Source organism: Chiloscyllium plagiosum, chromosome 8, assembly GCF_004010195.1.
Source record: "Chiloscyllium plagiosum isolate BGI_BamShark_2017 chromosome 8, ASM401019v2, whole genome shotgun sequence".
Taxonomy (NCBI): Eukaryota; Metazoa; Chordata; class Chondrichthyes; order Orectolobiformes; family Hemiscylliidae; genus Chiloscyllium; species Chiloscyllium plagiosum.
In genome coordinates this window covers 90,119,543-90,137,929 of record NC_057717.1, presented here as the reverse complement: position 1 = coordinate 90,137,929, position 18,387 = coordinate 90,119,543, and the positions used below count along the sequence as shown (strand labels likewise).

The 18,387-nt window shown below is 44.7% G+C and overlaps 1 protein-coding gene across 17 annotated transcripts in view; it reads left to right on the top strand.

Moving 5' to 3' along the window:
* LOC122552175 (adhesion G protein-coupled receptor L1-like) overlaps nucleotides 1-18,387 on the top strand; it is a 588,240-nt gene that overhangs the window by 527,663 nt on the left and 42,190 nt on the right. For 6 of the 17 annotated variants that reach the window (XM_043694724.1, XM_043694723.1, XM_043694725.1 and 3 more), the window contains one exon: nucleotides 9,760-9,801. The exons of the other annotated variants lie outside the window; for them this stretch is intronic. In XM_043694724.1, the coding sequence (XP_043550659.1) occupies nucleotides 9,760-9,801 (42 nt within the window). The remainder of the gene's footprint in view (nucleotides 1-9,759; nucleotides 9,802-18,387) is intronic. 17 annotated transcript variants of the gene reach the window in all.

Below are 18,387 nucleotides of genomic sequence, written 5' to 3'. Positions count from 1 at the left end.
GCAGAAGGAGACAATCCAATGAGAGTTCTGCCCTGCCAATGGCTGAGTAAGCATCTGGCAGCCCCGGGCTCAATCAAGGCCCAGAATGGGGCAATGAATTTCCACTTTCAAGGCCCTCATTCTACTAATTTGATAATGCTTTGATTTATTATCATGTGAATCTAAGTACAATTAAAAGTTTTGTTTCTGAGCAGTGCAGGCAGATCATAATAAGAAAGGACATACTGGTCATTGGGTGCCTTGGACATAATTAGGCATACAGGTTACACTGGGGGAAAGTGATGACTGCAGATGCTGAAGATCAGAGTCAAAAAGTGTGGCACTGGAAAAGCACAGCAGGTCAGGCAGCATCTGAGGAGCAGGACACTCAATGTTTTGTCATAAGGCTTTCATCAGGACAATCCTGATACGTCAATTTCCCTGCTCTATGGATGCTGCCTGAACTGCTGTGCTTTTCTAGCCCCATACCTTTCGATACAGGTTACACTGCACAGGAGGTACGCAAAGCAAGATCAACATTAACAAGATCAACAGTATTTGAAGTTAGAGAGTCCATTCGTTAGTCTAATAAGGGCAGGGAAGAAGCTGTTCTTGAACCTGTTGGTGCATGTGTTCAAGCTTCTGTATTTCCTGCCTAACAGAAGATGCTGTTGGAGAATATTACCAGGGTGGGAGGGGTCTTTGACAATGCTGGCAGCCTTTCCACAGAAACTAGCAGTGTAAATGGAGTCCACGGATGGAAGAGTCAACAGATGTGAAACTAGAAGAGCACAGCAGGTCAGACAGCACCTGAGGAGCAGGAAGGCCAAGACCCTTCATCAGGCCTAGGGTGGGGGAGAGGAGCCCAGAAGTAAATGGGGGGTGGTGGGGCTGAAGGAAGGGTAGGTGGAGTGTTGGTAGGTAAATGCACATATGGAGACAGTGAGGTCTGCAGATGCTGGAGATCAGAGTTGCGAGTGTATTGTTGAAAAAGCACAGCAGGTCAGGTAACATCCGAGGAGCAGGAAAATCAACATTATTCCTGATGAAGGGCTCCATCCCAAAACATCGATTTTCTTGCACCTCAGATGCTGCCTGACCTGCTGCACTTTTTCAGCAACACACTCTCAACAAATGCACATAGTGGGTTATTGTGATTGGTCAATGGGAAGGATGGCGCGGATAGGTGAGTAGGCAGGAGAGGTTAGAACAGGTCAGGGACGTAAGGAGGAGAGGTGGGTCTAGATATGGGATTAGGCAGAGGGAGGAGGGAATTTGTAGCTGATGAAGTAAATGTTGAGGCCATTGGGCTGTAAGCTCCCCAGGCAAAATATAAGGTGTTGATGCTCCAGTTTCCATTTGGCCTCATTCTGATAGTGGAGAAGGCCGAGGATGGGCATGTTGCTGGGGAATGGGAGAGGGATTTAAAATGGATGACAACCAGAAGGTCAGGTTGGTTGATCATGCAGAGTGCAGATTCTCCGTGAACCGGTCCACAAGTCTGCGTTTGATCGTCCCAATATAGCGACCACATCGAAAGCAATGGATGCAATAGATAAGGTTAGGTGACATACAGGTGAATCTCTGTCCCATCTAGGATTGTTTAGAGCCTTGCACAGAGGTGAGGGGAAGGTATCGGGGCTGGTGTTGCACATCCTGCAGTTGCAGGGACAGGTACTGGGTGTGGCGGAGAAGTTGGTGGGGTGTGTAGAGTTGACGAGGGAATTGCAGAAGGAGTGATTCTTGCAGAAATCAATCGGGGTGGGGAAGGAAATATTTTTTTTGGTCTATCTTTCTACTCACCTATCCACTCCACTCTTCCCACTGACTAATCACAACAACCCCCTACCTACATACAAATATCACCATCCCACCTACTCTTCCCCCAGCCCCACCCTCCTCCCTCTCACTCTCCCGAGGCCTGACAAAATGTCTTAGCCCAAAATGTTGACTTTCCTGCTCCTCAAATGCTGTCTGACCTGTTGTGGTATTCCATCTTCACATCTATTGATTCTGACTTCCAGAATCTGTAGTCCTTACTGTCTCCTATCCATGGATGCAAGATTGGCACCTGTGATGGTCCAGGCTATGCACACAACCTTCTGTAGTTTCTTACAGTCCTGGGCAGAGCAGTTGCCGTACCAGGCCACTATGCACCTGGATAATATGCTCTCTATGGTGTATCTGGAGACATTGGTGAGGGTCCTTATGGACATGCTGAATTTGCTGAGCTGCCTGAGAAAGAAGAAGCATTGCTGTGCCTTCTTGACTGTCGCATCTACGTGGGAAGTCTAGGACAGGTTGTCAGTTATCGTCACTCCTAGGAACTTGACACTGTTAACCCGCTCAACCTCTGCTCCATTGATGGGGGCAGTGATGAACCCTTCTGCTAATTAAACCTGCATCCAGAAAAGCTCATAATCTGTTCAAGTATGAGTGGCAGAGAACTCCCAAATGTAAATGAAATAATATTCATTTATTCCTTAACTTTAAAAGTGAACATTAAACAACAAACTATTCACAACTCTAAGCCCCCCCTTTATTTTAACTGTTTATTATCTGCCTCCAACTCCATAACAATATACTGTTCCAATAAAATTACATCAACTTAATTTCAAAATCATACAGCAGCTGTTGTCTCTGATGTTTGTTTTCTTTCAGCTGAAAATCTCCCTGTGTCATCTTCTTTCTTTTACTGGGAAGATGTTTCATATGAGAAAGGTACCTTTGATAGAGAGTGTTTTTGAATGGCAGTCTTTCTCAATGGCAGTTACACTCTCGATGGCAGTTGCTCTGTCAATGGCAGTTACTCTGTCTGACTTTCAAAATGCCTATTTGTTTATACCTCAACATCAGATCGTCTAATTGGTTCGATGTTGCTAAAAACAAAAAAGTCAACCTCGATTGGGTTTTAGTATCCTAGGCCATAATTTAAAATGATGGGTTAAATTTGAATTGTTGTCAAAACAGCAACCAACTTAAGTATCTATTTTACAGCCAAATGTTACATATTTTCAATTTTCTAGTACACTCTGAGACTGCTGGCGAGTCATCACAGGTGCTTGTCAGCTCTCAGTTCAGACCAGCATTCACTCTGTCTTAAAGGTACAGTACATGCCTTCAACTTCAAAACACTTTCTTTCTGAAATCAATGATAAGTTCTTTGTTTTGCCAACAATGAGAGATAGATTGTTGTCATTGTATCCCGTCACCAAGCACTCTATCATCCATCTGTTTTCTTACTCATTGTTGTTTGATATCTGGTGGTGTCGTCAGCAAACTAGTAGATGGTGTTTGTTCAGAATTTGTCTACACAGTTATAGGTGTCCAGGGAGTACAGTAGGGGGCTGAGAAAGCATCCCTGGGGGCCTGCAGTGTTTTGGGTTATCATGGAGGAGGTGTGGTTGTCTATTTCACTAATTGTGGTCTATGGGTCAAGAAGCAGAGAATCAAAATGCAGATGGTGGAGCCGAGACCCAGGGCTCAGAGTTTTGAGATCAGTCTGGAGGTGTTGAAGGTGGAGCTGAAGTCGATGTGCAGACGATAGGTGTCCTTATCCAGATGTTCCAGGGAAATGCAGGGTTAGGGAAATGGTATCTGCTATGGACCTGTTACATCAGGAGATCAAGGTAGGCTGGGAGGGTGGAACTGATGTGGTCCATGACTAGCTTCTCAAAGCACTTCATGATTATGGAGGTCAGAGCCACTGGATGGTCATTAAGGCATGTTGCAGGTGCTTTCTGAGGTACTGGGATGACGGTGGTCTTCTTGAAGCAGGTGGGGACTTTGGTCTGTAGGAGGAAGAGGTTGAAGATGTCAGTGAATACCTCTGACAGCTGGTCCCCACAGGATCTAAGTGCACGGCCAGGGACTCCGTCCAAGCCCATCGCTTTCTTTGGGTTGACTCTGAGGAAGGCCAATGTGACGTCTGCAGCGGATGGAGAGAACTTAGAACTTAGAATCCCTCCAGTGTGGAAACAGGCTGTTTGGCCCAGCAAATCCACACTGACCCTCCAAAGAGGAACCCATCCTGACCCATTCCTTTATTTCTCTACATTTCCCCTGACTAATAAACCTAACACCGTAGCCAATTTAGCATAGCCAATCCACCTAGGCTTCACATCTTTGGACTGTAGGAGGAAACCGGAGGACCTGGAGGAAACCTACGCAGACACGGGGAGAATGTGCAAACTCCGCACAGACAGTTGCCCAAGGCTGGAATCAAACCGGGGTCCCTGGTGCTGTGAAGCTGCAGTGCTAACCACTGAGCCACCATGCCACCCCTAGGGAACAGATGTGTCCAGAGCTGCCAGAGTAGGAGACACCGTGCCACTGGCATTCTGCTCAGACCAAGCATAGAAAGAATTGAGTGCAACAGGAAGGGATATGTCTTTGTCCACCATCTTTATCTGCTTCATTTTGTATCCTGTAATGTTGCTTAGACTTTGCCACAGACAGTGGGAGTCTGCCTGGTTGGTTTGGGCCTCTAACTTGGTCCGGTACTGCCTCTTGGCATCACTGATGGCTTTGCAGAGGTCACATCTGGATTTCCTGTATCAGTTTGGATCATCTGACTTGAATGCTGCACACCTGGTCTTCAGCAGGGAGTGGATTTCCTGGTTCATCCCAGGTTTCCAGTTGGGAAACACCCGGATTCACTTCTTTGGCACGCAGTCCTCTACACATATGCTAATGAAGTACAGGAGCCTGATTGTACTAGTGTCAGGATAGGCCCACAACTAGTGCCACACTTATACACGTGGGATGGTAGGCCCAGATTTGGGAAAGTGAGGTTTCCTTCCTCAATTGGTACCTCTCCTTAGTAAGTAGCATCTATATCCAACACCTCATCCTGCACCCCTTCCCCCGTTGACCCTAATTTGACTCTTCATCAGGACATCATGTGGGATCCCAACATGTCAAAGTGCAAGCCTCCAAAGAGGAAAGAAAGCAAGGAGTGCCAACCGTAGTTGGACAAGCAAAAAGAGGTCACAGATTTATTGAAAGGTTCATTGTCTAAAACCCTGCAGAGGGGTCTGAGCGGGAGAGGGAGGCCATTCAGTCCATCATGCATGCATTAGTCCTATTACCTAGCACCCATCTCCTGCCTTCTCCCCATGTCCCTACATACCCCATTTCTAACCAAACAATCATCCAATGGACTCTTGAATGTCTCAAGTGAACCTGTCTCCACTACATTTTGAGGCACTGCATGCCAGACCCTAACTGCTATCTTTCCTCACTCACCCCTGCTTCATTTGTACATCACTTCAAATCTATGCCCTCTCTTTCTTGTTCGTCTTATGAATGGGAACAGCTTCTGCCTATCTAGTCTAGCCAGCCCACTCATGATTTTGAAAACTGCTATCAAATATCCTTTCAGCCTTCTTCTCTCCAAGGAGAATTGTCTCAACTTCTTCAATCTATCCTCATGAATGAAGTGTCTCATTCCTGGAAACAGTATTACAAATCACTTCTACATTCTCTCGAATGCATTCATATCTTCCTTATAATGTAGTGGGTTCCTTGGAATAAGAAGGATACTTGAGGTACAGTCTCAGAATAAGAGAGAGAAAATTTTAAAAAGGGAGGCTGTAAGAGATGAAGGTGAAATGAAAGAAAGGTAAAGGAAATGGAAAACACAAAATTGCAGGATTTGAGAGTTAATCAATGGAAGGATTTTGAACACAGGATTTGTAAAGGGTGATGATGGATTTGAGAATCTAATAGAGGAATGTTCAGCTGGATTAGAAGTGGGTAATCATTGAGTGGGTTTTGTGAAGAATAGAGGGTGAAGAATACTTTGCACAGTATAATACTTTGAATACTTTGAGGGTTTTGTGAAGAATACTTTGCACAGTATAAGCAGAGATCATTTGGCCCAACGTTCTATGATATTCCTTCAAAGAGCTTCCCCAATCTCCTCCCCCCCCCCCCCCACCTCCCCCATTGGCCAAGTTCACTCTCCCCAATTATTTATCCAATCCTCTGTTGAAAGCAAAGGGAAATCTCTTTTATTCAACATTCTCAGAGGGTTTAGGGAGATGAGTGGTGAAGCTAACTAATGGGCAGTTCCGGTATACAGGACACAGGCTTTGAGGGAGGTGAAGAGTCACAGGGAGCATCGAGGCAGTCAAGGGGTCCTAGCACAGCAGGAGACCATGGAACTACACCACAACCAAGGGCCAGGTGGGCATCATTACCTTTACTTGGACTTTGATAAATGAATTAAGTTGTCAGCCTCACTAACAACTGCTCCAAGTGGCACCCAAATACCCAAAACTGACCCAATAATTTAATAACATTCGTATAAAGCCTAAGAATAATGTCTGAAGATTTATAGCCTGCTGCTGTTATTATTCTTTCTTGTTAAAGAGAAATGTCTTGATCAGCTTTTAAAAGAAATTGGGCTGTCAGAAATTCCAGTTGGCATGGTAACTCTGCCATCAAACCAGTTTCCATTGTTCTTTACAGAATCCAGATCTCAGCAACTCACAATGTTAAAAAAGATTCTCCTTACATCTCTTCTCTTTTGCCAATGCTCTTAAATCTATGTCCTTTGCTTACCAGCCCACTTACCACTGGAGTCTGATTCACCTTATTTAGACGTTGAAAGCTTCTTCTAATTTTGAAAGCCCCAGTAGATTCCCCCTTAACTTTCTCTTCTGGAATGAGCATAATCTCAGTTTCTCTGCAGTCTCTCCATATTACTGAAATTTTTCATCGCCAGTATCGTTCCAATAAATCTCCTGCCATACAAGTATTCGAGAATTTGACATCCTTCCTAAAGGGTGGTGCCCAGAATTGGGCATTTTATCTAACTGCTTGCTGACCAGTGATTTATAAAAAATTCCAACTTCTCTGCCACTATTTGCAAAAAAAAATCAAGGATTAGATTACTTACAGTGTGGAAACAGGCCCTTCAGCCCAACAAGTCCACAACGATGCACAACCCACCCAGACCCATGCGCCTACATTTACCCCTTCACCTAACACTATGGGCAATTTAGCATGGCCAATTCACCTAACCTGCACATTTTTGGACTGTGGGAGGAAACCGGAGCACCCGGAGGAAACCCACGCAGACACGGGGAGAATGTGCAAACTCCACAGTCAGTCGCCTGAGGCGGGAATTGAACCCACGTCTCTGGCACTGTGAGGCAGCCTCTTTATCTGCTCCTGCCACCTTTGAGGGTGGGGCATGGAAACTAAGTGGAGATGAGTGTCACATACTGTTAATAAAGGGATAAATTATGAAAGGACATTACGTAACATTAATGGGTGGATGCTGAATGATATTGTGCTACAAAGAAAAACTACCAAAAGCTGGAATACAGTACCCAAAGATTATTTTCCCTTTGTTGTGTGTTAACTCGATTGAGCTGATTTCCTTAGGCAAGGAAAGATGTCCTTTCAAGGCTTGGGAATGCCCAGGCAACAGAGGTGCAAGCACACTGGTTAACGCTGAGCACTGTGATGCATTAAACCATGACTTCAGCGCAGACAGGGACAGAGCTACAAACTGGTGAAAGACAAATTCAAGACTGATCAATCTTCACAGCGATCTCTGGGACGAGAGTTTATTCCAACTCTCCTAATAGCCCTGGAGCTTCAAGGAATTGAAGATTAATTTTGGAAAAGAATATTTGAAATTGTTCCTCTTTTCAAATATTATCTTTCCACACCTTTGTTTCTCGAGTGGCAGAATGTCCTCAAATGGATAACTGACTGTGTAACTGACTAACCCTAATCTTTATTCATCCAGATAAAGGGATCTAGAAGCTCTGCCGTTGGCCAAAGAGCAATGGATGCCACATTGATGGTGCCCAATGAGGGGAATGAGGAAATATGAGTTCAGGGCAGCAGGTCTTGTGATGAAATTTCCAGGAATACTTTGGCCCAACATGGCAGGGAGAAAATATGTCAGGAGGGAAGTATTTTGACAATATATTTGAATAGACATAGAACACCACAAAAGGGTGACCGATGAACCAAGTTTCACCCCACCCCTGATTTCTATTGAATGGTTTACTATATTTAGGACCTCGCTTGAGAGGTGATTTCAGAGGACGTTGTCAGAAATCAAGAATTCCAGCCATGAGGAAAAATTGTAAATCTGAGACTGTTTTCTTTTGAACAGAGATGGCTGAGGAGAGATTAATTAAATATTTTTTTTGAGGATGCCTGGTTGAGTGAACAGCAAGAACTTGTTAGTCAGAGCAGGATGGTCAATCACCAGAAGATTTCAATTTAAAGTGACTCTAGGAATGATAAGAGAATTCACTGGAAGTATTTTCACTCAGATGATGCTGAGGTTGGGTTGGCAGAATTGGAAAAGTTCTGGAGCTCCCCATCTGAAAGGAAGGTAGAGATAGGAACCACGCAAGGCATTTATAGATATGCACTGGAGTGCTGCAGCCAACAGTGCTGTGGACCAAGAGCTGGAAGAACTGACAGAGAGGAAGGGCGAAAATGGCCTCCTCCTGTGTGGGCACTCTTTCCCACTTTCTACAAGTGCTCCTCTCCCCCCACCATCACCTCCGCAACACACTCAGCAGGTCCTCACACAGGGGTGCAGGTGGGCAGTGTCTGAGTGAGGAGGCAGGACTGGGAGATAATTTTGAAAGCTCATCTGTATTCACTGGGTTCTTAGATTCACTGACTGAGAGAACACACTGGATATTCACTAACATGTCCCTGGAGTGACATGAACAAACAATGATAGGAATAGAAAGGGAAAACAAGACAAAAGGTGGTTATGACTTAATGTTTCTGTTGATTATTGATGTTTTGTCACATTCCATCATATTTAATGGACCATTTAACATCTGCTGCTCAATCCAAACTTTGTACTTTGTGGACACAGGTCTCATTTTTATTCTGAGTGAAAGCACCATTGGATTTTATTTATTCAATCATTTCAAAGCCTCCAAGTTGCACTGTGTTATTTTTCCAGATCACTGTTACGTTTGAGCCTTATTCTACCCCTGAAATTGTTCCCTGACTGACTTTGTCCTCTGCGGTGGACCCCCATCACCATGATCTTAGCGCCATCCCTGATCCTGAGCTTTGGCCAGCCCTTCATTTCTTGGATTCTTGCCCCTTAAACATGGCCCATCTCAACATCTTTAACCATCCTCTTCCCCTCACCGGCAAGGCTTACATCTTCCCCTGGGCCCACCCTGGAGTCCAGCCATCACACCATCTGAGCCCAAGGGCCTGCTCCAGACCTGCACACCTCAGCCCTGAGGCCAACATCCTCCATTTGGGGCCCAAGTCACCCCCTCATGTTCATACTCTCACTCAGGGACATCCAAACTCCTACCAAGGCCAAAACTTTCTGCCATGCCCATATCCTCCCCCAGAAACCTATACCTTCCCCCTGTGGCCTACATCCACCCCTGGGCCAATACACTCTGAGGTCTACATACTCCCATTGAGCCCTTGACCTTGCCCTCTCCGGGTCCCACATGTTCTCTTTCAACAACACCCCATCCTAGAGTCTAGGTGCTCCTCATATTGCAAATATGCCTGTGGTCAATCTTTTTCAGTATTAACTTAATCTGTCATCAAGCCTTGTGGTTTGGAGTTACCTAAGGTTTCCTGTTTAAAGTCTGAGTAATCAGATGGGACAATGTTTCCAAACAAACTCCCATCTAAGCTGCTGCATGCTGCATGTTCAGAGTGAGTTAACTTTTTCGTCGTTCTTTGTCTCTTTCTCTCTCTCTCTCTCTCTCTCCCTCTCTCTTTCCCCTCCCTGTTAATTTTCATGCTTGCTAGTTACCCCATATGTGATGGCTACTATAGTATGGACTTGCCTGGGTAAGAAAAACCAAGCAGCGCTTTCAGTTCAGACCTTGTCTTTGTCATAATCTGTCTGCCAGGACATCGGTTACTGCACAGACTGGATCTAGCTTGATGACTGACCATCATTAATGACCAGCCTACGCCTAACCCTGCTTGCCCAGTGGTTGACTGATTAAAACTTGATCCCATTCACAACCACAGCATCACTACAACCAGCTGTGTCACAGACTCCCCTAAACTACCTGTTAATAGAACCAGAAAGACATGGGACCCAGCAACACAGATAAAGTTGGTCCACTGACTTTGAACGTGACCCAGTGGCACCAGGACTGTGATCCAATGATGCCAGGACACCAAACTCTGACACCGAACATGTGACCCAGTGACACTGAACGTGACCAATTGATACATCATCGCATGATCCAGTGACATCTGGATACCTGACCTCATGAGTTGTGAACACATGACCCAGTGGCACTGAACATGTGATCCAATACATGTACACATGACCTTGTGATCCCTGAGCCAATGCCTCCCAAACACATTTCCCAGTGACATCGCAACCACTGAGTGCCCAGTGGCTAGGGCCCAGAATCTGGATTCATAATTGTGTGTGAATTTGTTTCAAACATGTTCTTCAGGAGATAATTTCAACAAAAAAGCAGATTCTCCTGTCAGTAATACGATCCTTTGTGAGCTTTGTATTCCCAGGGATTCTATTGCAATGAGTGTGTGCTGGTGCTGGCTGTTATTCCGATGAATAGTTAAAGATTTTTGGGCACTAGGTCATTAAACAGCCACATGCTTCATGATCCTTGCTTTTGACTAGTCTGCCATTAGTAGGTGTCTCTCATTAGCAGAACACCTCTCCACTGCTCAGCTCTCCACACCAAAGGCAGACAGGAGTCTCCTCCCAGAATGAAAGGAGTGCCTTAAATTGGGTTATTGACAAAGGTGTATCCAGCAAAGGGAAACCTCTGATACCACTGGCAAGTTGGGCTAAACATGAATGGCAGAATTAACAGTGCATGCATCTACTTTTTCTGCTACCCTGACCTCCCCATGCTGAGAAACCATCCCTCTCTTTGGATAAGCCTCCATTTCAGAAGGATTGTTGACCTCTTGCAACCTCCCTGGCTAGTCCCACATTCTTCATTGAATCAACCTGTACTGACACATAGCACATGCCTGGAGCAGGTGGGACTTGAACCCAGACCTGCGGGCTCAGACGTAGGGATACTACTGCTATGCAGAGAGCAAGGGTTCCAACACCATGTCCCCACTTTCGCAGAGACCATTGACCCTTCTATTTCCACCTGACACCCCCCTCCCTTGCCTGAAACAATCTTAACCCATTGTCCATTAAGCTCTCCTCCAAGCCTTTGTCACCTCCTGTCTCTCTGCCCAAGTGCCCTCCTGATCAGTCGCCAAATTCTACTCTCCATAAACCTCAATCTTTCTGAAACTCTGCTGCCCATTGCCTACCTTGCATCCAATTCCCCACCCACCAGCAGGTTTTGTTCACTTGCTCCCAAATACCTAAAACTCTCACCCTGTGATTAAATCACCCCGCAGCCTTGAGCCTCCCTATCTCTGTATCTCCTCCACTTTTGCAACTCTCAGTGACCTTACAATTACTTTGATTTCTCACGAGCCCCCCTCTCCTTATCAATAGGATCCATGCCTTTATCTCCCTACCCCCAACATACTCTCCCTAAATACCTTCACTTCTCTGTCCTTCATTAAAATCTGTAAAATGCACCACTTTAACTGTTTTTGTGACCAACTCTTCCACTCTCTCTCTTTCCCTGCACCAACTGTGTCCCTTATCCTGAATGTAACATTTTAAGGCATTAATCTATGCTAAAAGTTGAACCAATTGGTCACTCCCAGTCTATGATAAACCAGGTTCAAAATGTGAATTCTCTCTTGTGTAGAAATTAAAGATTCTTTACGCTTGCCTCACAGCCGACCAGGGCCTCCTAGTGGATATAACAGATCCCTGAGGCCTGATCACCTCCAAGAATGATGTAACCGAGGCTGTGACCCTTTGTGGAGCCAGCCATTTAATTTGGAGTTTCCAGGGCAATCATCACGTTCGGGCCTATGGCCTTAATGTTTAAAACAGAGGTCACCGTGGGCTTCTGCGGTAAGGAGAGGTGCAAGTGGTGATGAGTTTACTCTGAAGGTCACCACACGTCACGTAAGGGGTGAGTTTCAGGAGAAAACATGGCCTTTGTGATGACTACAGCCAAAACAGAAACTGAACTCATGTCACTCAGCATCACAAACCAGCTGACTAAGCTAAGTAACCCTGACTAAGTGTGAAAGCACCTTCAGCTCAGAACATATTAGGAACAGGAGGAGGCCATCAGCCCCTCAAGCCTAATCCACCATTCAGTGGTGGATCTCGGCTGACCTACAGTATCCTTATTCCATTTGCCTTGGATTGGTGCTCCTTGTGGGCTTTGATGTCATTTTTCTTTGTGTGAGCTGAGCTTGGGATAAAAGGCACAAAATGCACCAAGAAAAAAAGGCTAGTGAAGCAACAAGAGACACATGAAGCATTTGGAGCTAATGCTGAACTTTAATATTTCATGCATGTGTTGTATGTTAGTCTAACTGTTTTGAAATTGCAAGGGCTGGCTTTTTTTAAAATTGTAAGTATCTGGGGCTATCTTGATTCCTTAAGGCTTTTAGTTAGCAGAGAAACTAATAAAACTGATAGAATAACACAAACCTCAAGAACACAAAAAACAGGTGATTCAACCCAGCCAGAACTTATTGTCGACGTGGGCTTCCTCCACTGTTAATTTCCTCACTCAGCTTTCTCCCTCATGTGTTTAATGAAGATTTCCTTTTTGGGCGGCACAGTGGCTAGCACTGCTGCCTCACAGCGCCAGAGATCCGGGTTCAATTCCCGCCTCAGGCGACTCTCTGTGTGGAGTTTGCACGTTCTCCCCGTGTCTGCGTGGGTTTCCTCCGGGTGCTCCGATTTCCTCCCACAATCTAAAAATGTGCAGGTTAGGTGAATTGGCCATCTAAATTGCCCATAGTGTTAGGTGAAGGGATAAATGTAGGGGAATGGGTCTGGGTGGGTTGGGCTTCGGCGGGTCGGTATGGACTTGTTGGGCCAAAGGGCCTGTTTCCACACTGTAAGTAATCTAAATCTAAATCTAAGATCCTCCTCTGTACAATTCTCTGTATTTGATAAGACCATATCAAGAACTCTTCACTCAGTGGATGAGGTACAGAGTTTCAGCTGGTTAACAAAGCTCCCTGGTAGATTCTAGACACAATACGTCTCGTCACCAATTCCTTTGTCTGTTGGCTGGAGATTGTCTGGAGTCACCAGGTCCTGTTTCAACTAGGCCCACCTCCCCACTGGAGACTTCGGGTGGGGTTGGGGGGGGGTGTGGTGGTGAATGGTGCTTGGTGTCAGCTAACAGTACTAAACCCCTGTCTATTTTACCATTGCCTGGCTTATCAGGGACCCAGGTTCGATTCCATCCTCAGGTGACTATCTGTGTGGAATTTGCACATTCAGTGTTTGCATGGGTTTCCTGCAGGTGCTCTGGTTTCCTCCCACAGTCCAAAAGATGTGCAGGCCAGGTGAATTGGCCATGCTAGATTGCCCACAGTACTCCGGGATGTGTCGGTTAGGTGCATTAGTCAGGGGAAATGTAGAGCAGTAGGGTAGGGGAATGGGTCTGGGTGGGATAGTCTTTGGAAGATCAGTGTGGACTTGTTGGGCCAAATGGCCTATCTCCACACACTGTAGGGATTCTATAATTTGCCAAACCTCTATCTGTTTTACCAAACTACTGCCTATTTAGATAAACCTTGTTTATCTAATCTTGAATAATTTCTTATTCCCACTTGCTTCCAATTTCCTGGATGTAGTTGTAAATATCCCAGGAATAATGGTTGTCTTATCCCAGTTTGCATATTCTCCCTGTGTCTGCGTGGGTTTCCTCCGGGTGCTCCGGTTTCCTCCCACAGTCCAAAAGTGTGCAGGTTAGGTGAATTGGCCATGCTAAATTGCCCATAGTGTTAGGTGAAGGGGTAAATGTAGGAGAATGGGTCTGGGTGGGTTGCTCTTCGGAGGGTCGGTGTGGACTTGTAGGGCTGAAGGGTCTGTTTCCACGCTGTAAGTAATCTAATCTAATCTATCCCAGATACTTTGTAGTCGCTGGCAGGATAGTTCACCTGTTATTTGATCCAAATCCAGGGTAATACAAAGATGTCTTAACTATCCACCATTATCCCCACCCAGTCCTTGGTTACGGACTTATGAAGGGCTTATGCCCGAAACGTCGATTCTCCTGCTCCTTTGATGCTGCCTGACCTGCTGCGCTTTTCCAGCAACATATTTTTAAGCGATGGACATTAAATGGCTGAATCCTGGCATGTTGTGTCCAGCTTACACAATCATATAACCAACAGCACCCCAATGTCATGATCCTACCTAACCTCCGACAATTGGAAATTATGCTAGGGATGGAGCAAGACTGAATGTAAGAGCTGGTGTGTGCCTGTGTTCCAGTGTGTGGGTAGAAACGTGTGTATACACCCAGGCAACTGCAGAAATCTTGAGAGTTAGTGCAATGAGCAGCAGACAACTTAGTTAAACTAGGTAGGTAAAGGTAATTAGCTCAAAACAGCACCTCATATCACTGAGAGAAAGAATGCGGAAATACAAGAGTTGTCAGAATCCAGACAGACAAGACACATAACAATACAGAGAGAGATACTAAACAACAGATAATGGCATAGCAGCAGAGATAGAGAGAAACAACAGCATACATAAAGAAAGAGAAAAAACGATCACATTTATCCCCAAGCCCTGGCTGCTCTTGACAACTGAATGGCTTACTGGATCATCTTTGAATGTGCAAAAAGCCTCTGCATAGTGTGGGACTGAAGTCACTTGGAGTTCATTCTGAATTAACAAAAATGTTTCTCTCTATGATGGGCACTGGTAAACAGGGTTGGGTATTTCAATCCGGTGTCAAACCTCTATGTTGGTACCCTTTGTGAAAAGGTGATGGCCGTGTGCTGGTGTCACTTGACTAGCAATCCTGAGGCCTCCAAACTCTGAGGACGTGACAGCTGGTAGAATGTAAATTCAGTTATTCAATATGGAATTTTATATGGGCATTTCCACTCGCTGCTGATGATGAAATTTGCTGCCACCATCTTCTTTCCCTGTCGAAAACCACAGATCCCGGCTTGGCCATTTCCTGGTCCAACTATAAGGGTCTCTTGTGATTAATGAGATTTTGTTAACTGCACATTAGCAACTAGCTAGCCTTCATTATGATGTTAATCACCCATAGTGGCCACCGATGCAGTGGTGCAGTGCTAGTATCCCTATCTTTGAACCAGATGGTCTGACTTCTCCAGAAGTATAGAGTCATAGAGATGTATACAGCATGGAAACAGACCCTTTGGTCCAACCCATCCATGCTGACCAGATATCCCAACCCAATCTAGTCCCACCTGCCAGCACCCGGCCCATATCCCTCCAAACCCTTCCTATTCATGTAACCATCCAAATGCCTCTTAAATGTTGCAATTGTACCAGCCTCCACCACTTCCTCTGGCAGCTCATTCCATACCTGTACCACCTTCTGTGTGAAAGAGTTGCCCCTTAGGTCTTTTTTATATCTTTCCCCTCTCACCCTAAATCTATACCCTCTAGTTCTGGATTCCCCGACCCCAGGGAAAAGACTTTGCCTATTTACCTTATCCATGCCCCTCATAATTTTGTAAACCTCTATAAGGTCACCCCTCAGCCTCCGACACTCCAGGGAAAACAGCCCCAGCCTGTTCACCCTCTTCCTATTGCTCAAATTCTCCAACCCAGGCAATATCCTTGTAAATCTTTTCTGAACCCTTTCACAACATCTTTCCGATAGGAAGGAGACCAGATTGCTCACAGTATTCCAACAGTGGCCTAACCAATGTCCTGTACAGCTGCAACATGACCTCCCAGCTCCTGTAGAAAATATCTACACTGATAGACATTGTTTCAAAGACTTTAAGAAGAACACACTCCTTCGAGGTTCTAAGCTGTTCTGCCTATAGGCTCGTATGACACCATCATAATAGGTGATGCTTATGGCATTCCTCAGTATTGACCCTTTCAGACCCTTACACAACATCACTTGCCCAAAGCTAAGAATCACACAACACCAGGTTATAGTCCAACAGGTTTATTTGGAAGCACTAGCTTTCAGAGCACTGCTCCTTCAACAACAACCTGATGAAGGAGTGGTGCTCGGAAAGCTAGTGCTTCCAAAAAAATCAGCTGGACTATAATCTGGTGTTTTGTGATTTTTAACTTTGTCCACCCCAGTCCAGCACCAGCACCTCCAAGTCACCTGCCCTAACTCTTCTTTCCATTATTACTATTAATTACATCTACCACTACCTCATTTCCCCACAGTCGCTAGCTTTATAAATGCAGCCAATCTGGAGCACTCACTATTCTCTCCAAACCCATTCTCTTTGGAGTTGTAATGTTGATAGTTTGCTGGGTAGAAAGCTATTGCCTTAGATTCTCTCCAGACAAAGGTCTGTAGATCATTTTAAACCTTTAATCTCTTGGACTTCCTTTGCAGAGGATGCCTCCCCTACTTAGGCAGTTTCTGCCCCACAGTGGGCCTGAATCATTTGGCATTTGTCATCTTCTCAGTGGTGTCTTTCATGCAACTGTATGCACACATCCTCAATCTGTGTCAGCAGTTTTTAATTCACAATCTGCCTGTGTTGAGGAATAAAGTCCCTACACTCAGGTTCAATTCCCATTTGCTCCAGAGTTGTGTCAATAATATCTCTGAACATGTTGATCAGAGAAAAATGGATCTGTGTTGAAGCAAGCAAATTTTTATTTCAATTTGCCAATAGGTTTCGATTCTCTCGTTCACCCTCAGCAATTGCATTGCCAGTGAAGTCATACTTTTCCATAATCTGTAGGGATCATTAAATTAAATCACCTGGTTACTGAACTCTATGAACACTTGCTTTTTCAAAATGATATTAGTTCTTAGTTGAAGTAATTGTCAAAGGCTTCTGGTACATCTTCAAAAGTCAATTTGGAAGCTCTCTGGTATGTCAGAAATTGTTTTCTCAGAGATGTCCAATTCCGTTTTCTATTTGACCAATCTCTGAAATGAAGTCTTCCTTGCAATATCATTTCTGATGCCATTTCTTCTGAATGTGATCATATATTTTGCTTGCTTTTGTTTTTGAGAAACTTTTGTTTCGTAGCAGTAGCATTTCTACTGCTCTGAGCCATGGAACTGGAGGATTCTCCTGTGTTTTACAGCTAAAATGCAGATTTTCTGTCTTCTCGTGGTGAAAAGGCAAGATTGCCACGCTGCCCAGGTTAATTAGATTCCTGCTATTCATGGATAATGTGGAGGAATCCTACATTCTTCCTACATCTTCGTCATATGAGTTCTGCTCCCTGTCTTTAATAAACAATTCCCACTTCAATTAAGGTATTCTGAATGTTACAACAAACACTCGTCTTGCCAGTAATGCTCACATTTCAAGTAAGAGTTTAAAAAATGTTATAGGTTGCATTGTTATGATTGACAGTGTTACAGAGACTTTGAGGAGGGTCAGATGACACCCCCTCCCAAATCCCCGTTCCCCATCCCACCGCCACCAAGATCCTAAGTTGTTCTGCTCACTTGTCGGGATGACATCAACATAATTCATCGTGATTATGGCACTCCTCAGTAGTAACCCTTTCAGACTTGTACACAACATGGAAAATCAAGCTAGTCTCAGCACCTATCAACAATTGTTGTAAAATCCCATCATGTTCACTAATATCATTGACGTATTTACCTGGTCTGACCTACATGTGACTTCAGACCCACAACAATGTGATTGACTCTTCACCGCCTTCTGAGGGGATCCAGTAAGCCCTCAACATATGAATGAACAATTTTTTAAAAAACACTGAAAAGCAATTATAAATGGACAAAAAACGCAGACTTTACCAATGATAACATATCCCACCCAAAAGAATGAAACTACTAGAATATATCTCTTTTCACAGTTACTCCACACTGACAATGAGAACCCCTCCACTCCAATCATATCCATCATTGTGGAGGGAACCGCTATTTATTATAAATGTCCCACTGATTAGGCATGTGTGTGCACGTGTGCATGTTTGTGAACATGTGCGTGTGAATGTGTGTTTACACACGTGAATGTATGCACACACTGGAGAATGTGTACACTGATCAGTGAGTGAGGAAACGAGCGGGCCCTCATTTCTTCCAGGGCTGTGTGAAGATTTGATCAGTTAGTGGTGAAGATAGGAATTGGAAATAAAAGTTTTTTTTCAAAAAGCCTTAAAGAGTGTACAGGTGAAGAAGCCCCAGGTTGGACTGCTCGCGTGCTTGGCAGTGCTTATTGATTGAGTGAACACTGATGCTGATGTGTTGCTGTATGCAGATTTTAACATTTCACTGCATTGCTGCTTTTTATGAATATTCTGTGCTGGATGTGTCTGTGTAACCCAATGGGCCTTTACCTCTTTAAACTGTGGGACATCATTTAAGAATCATGCTGCAC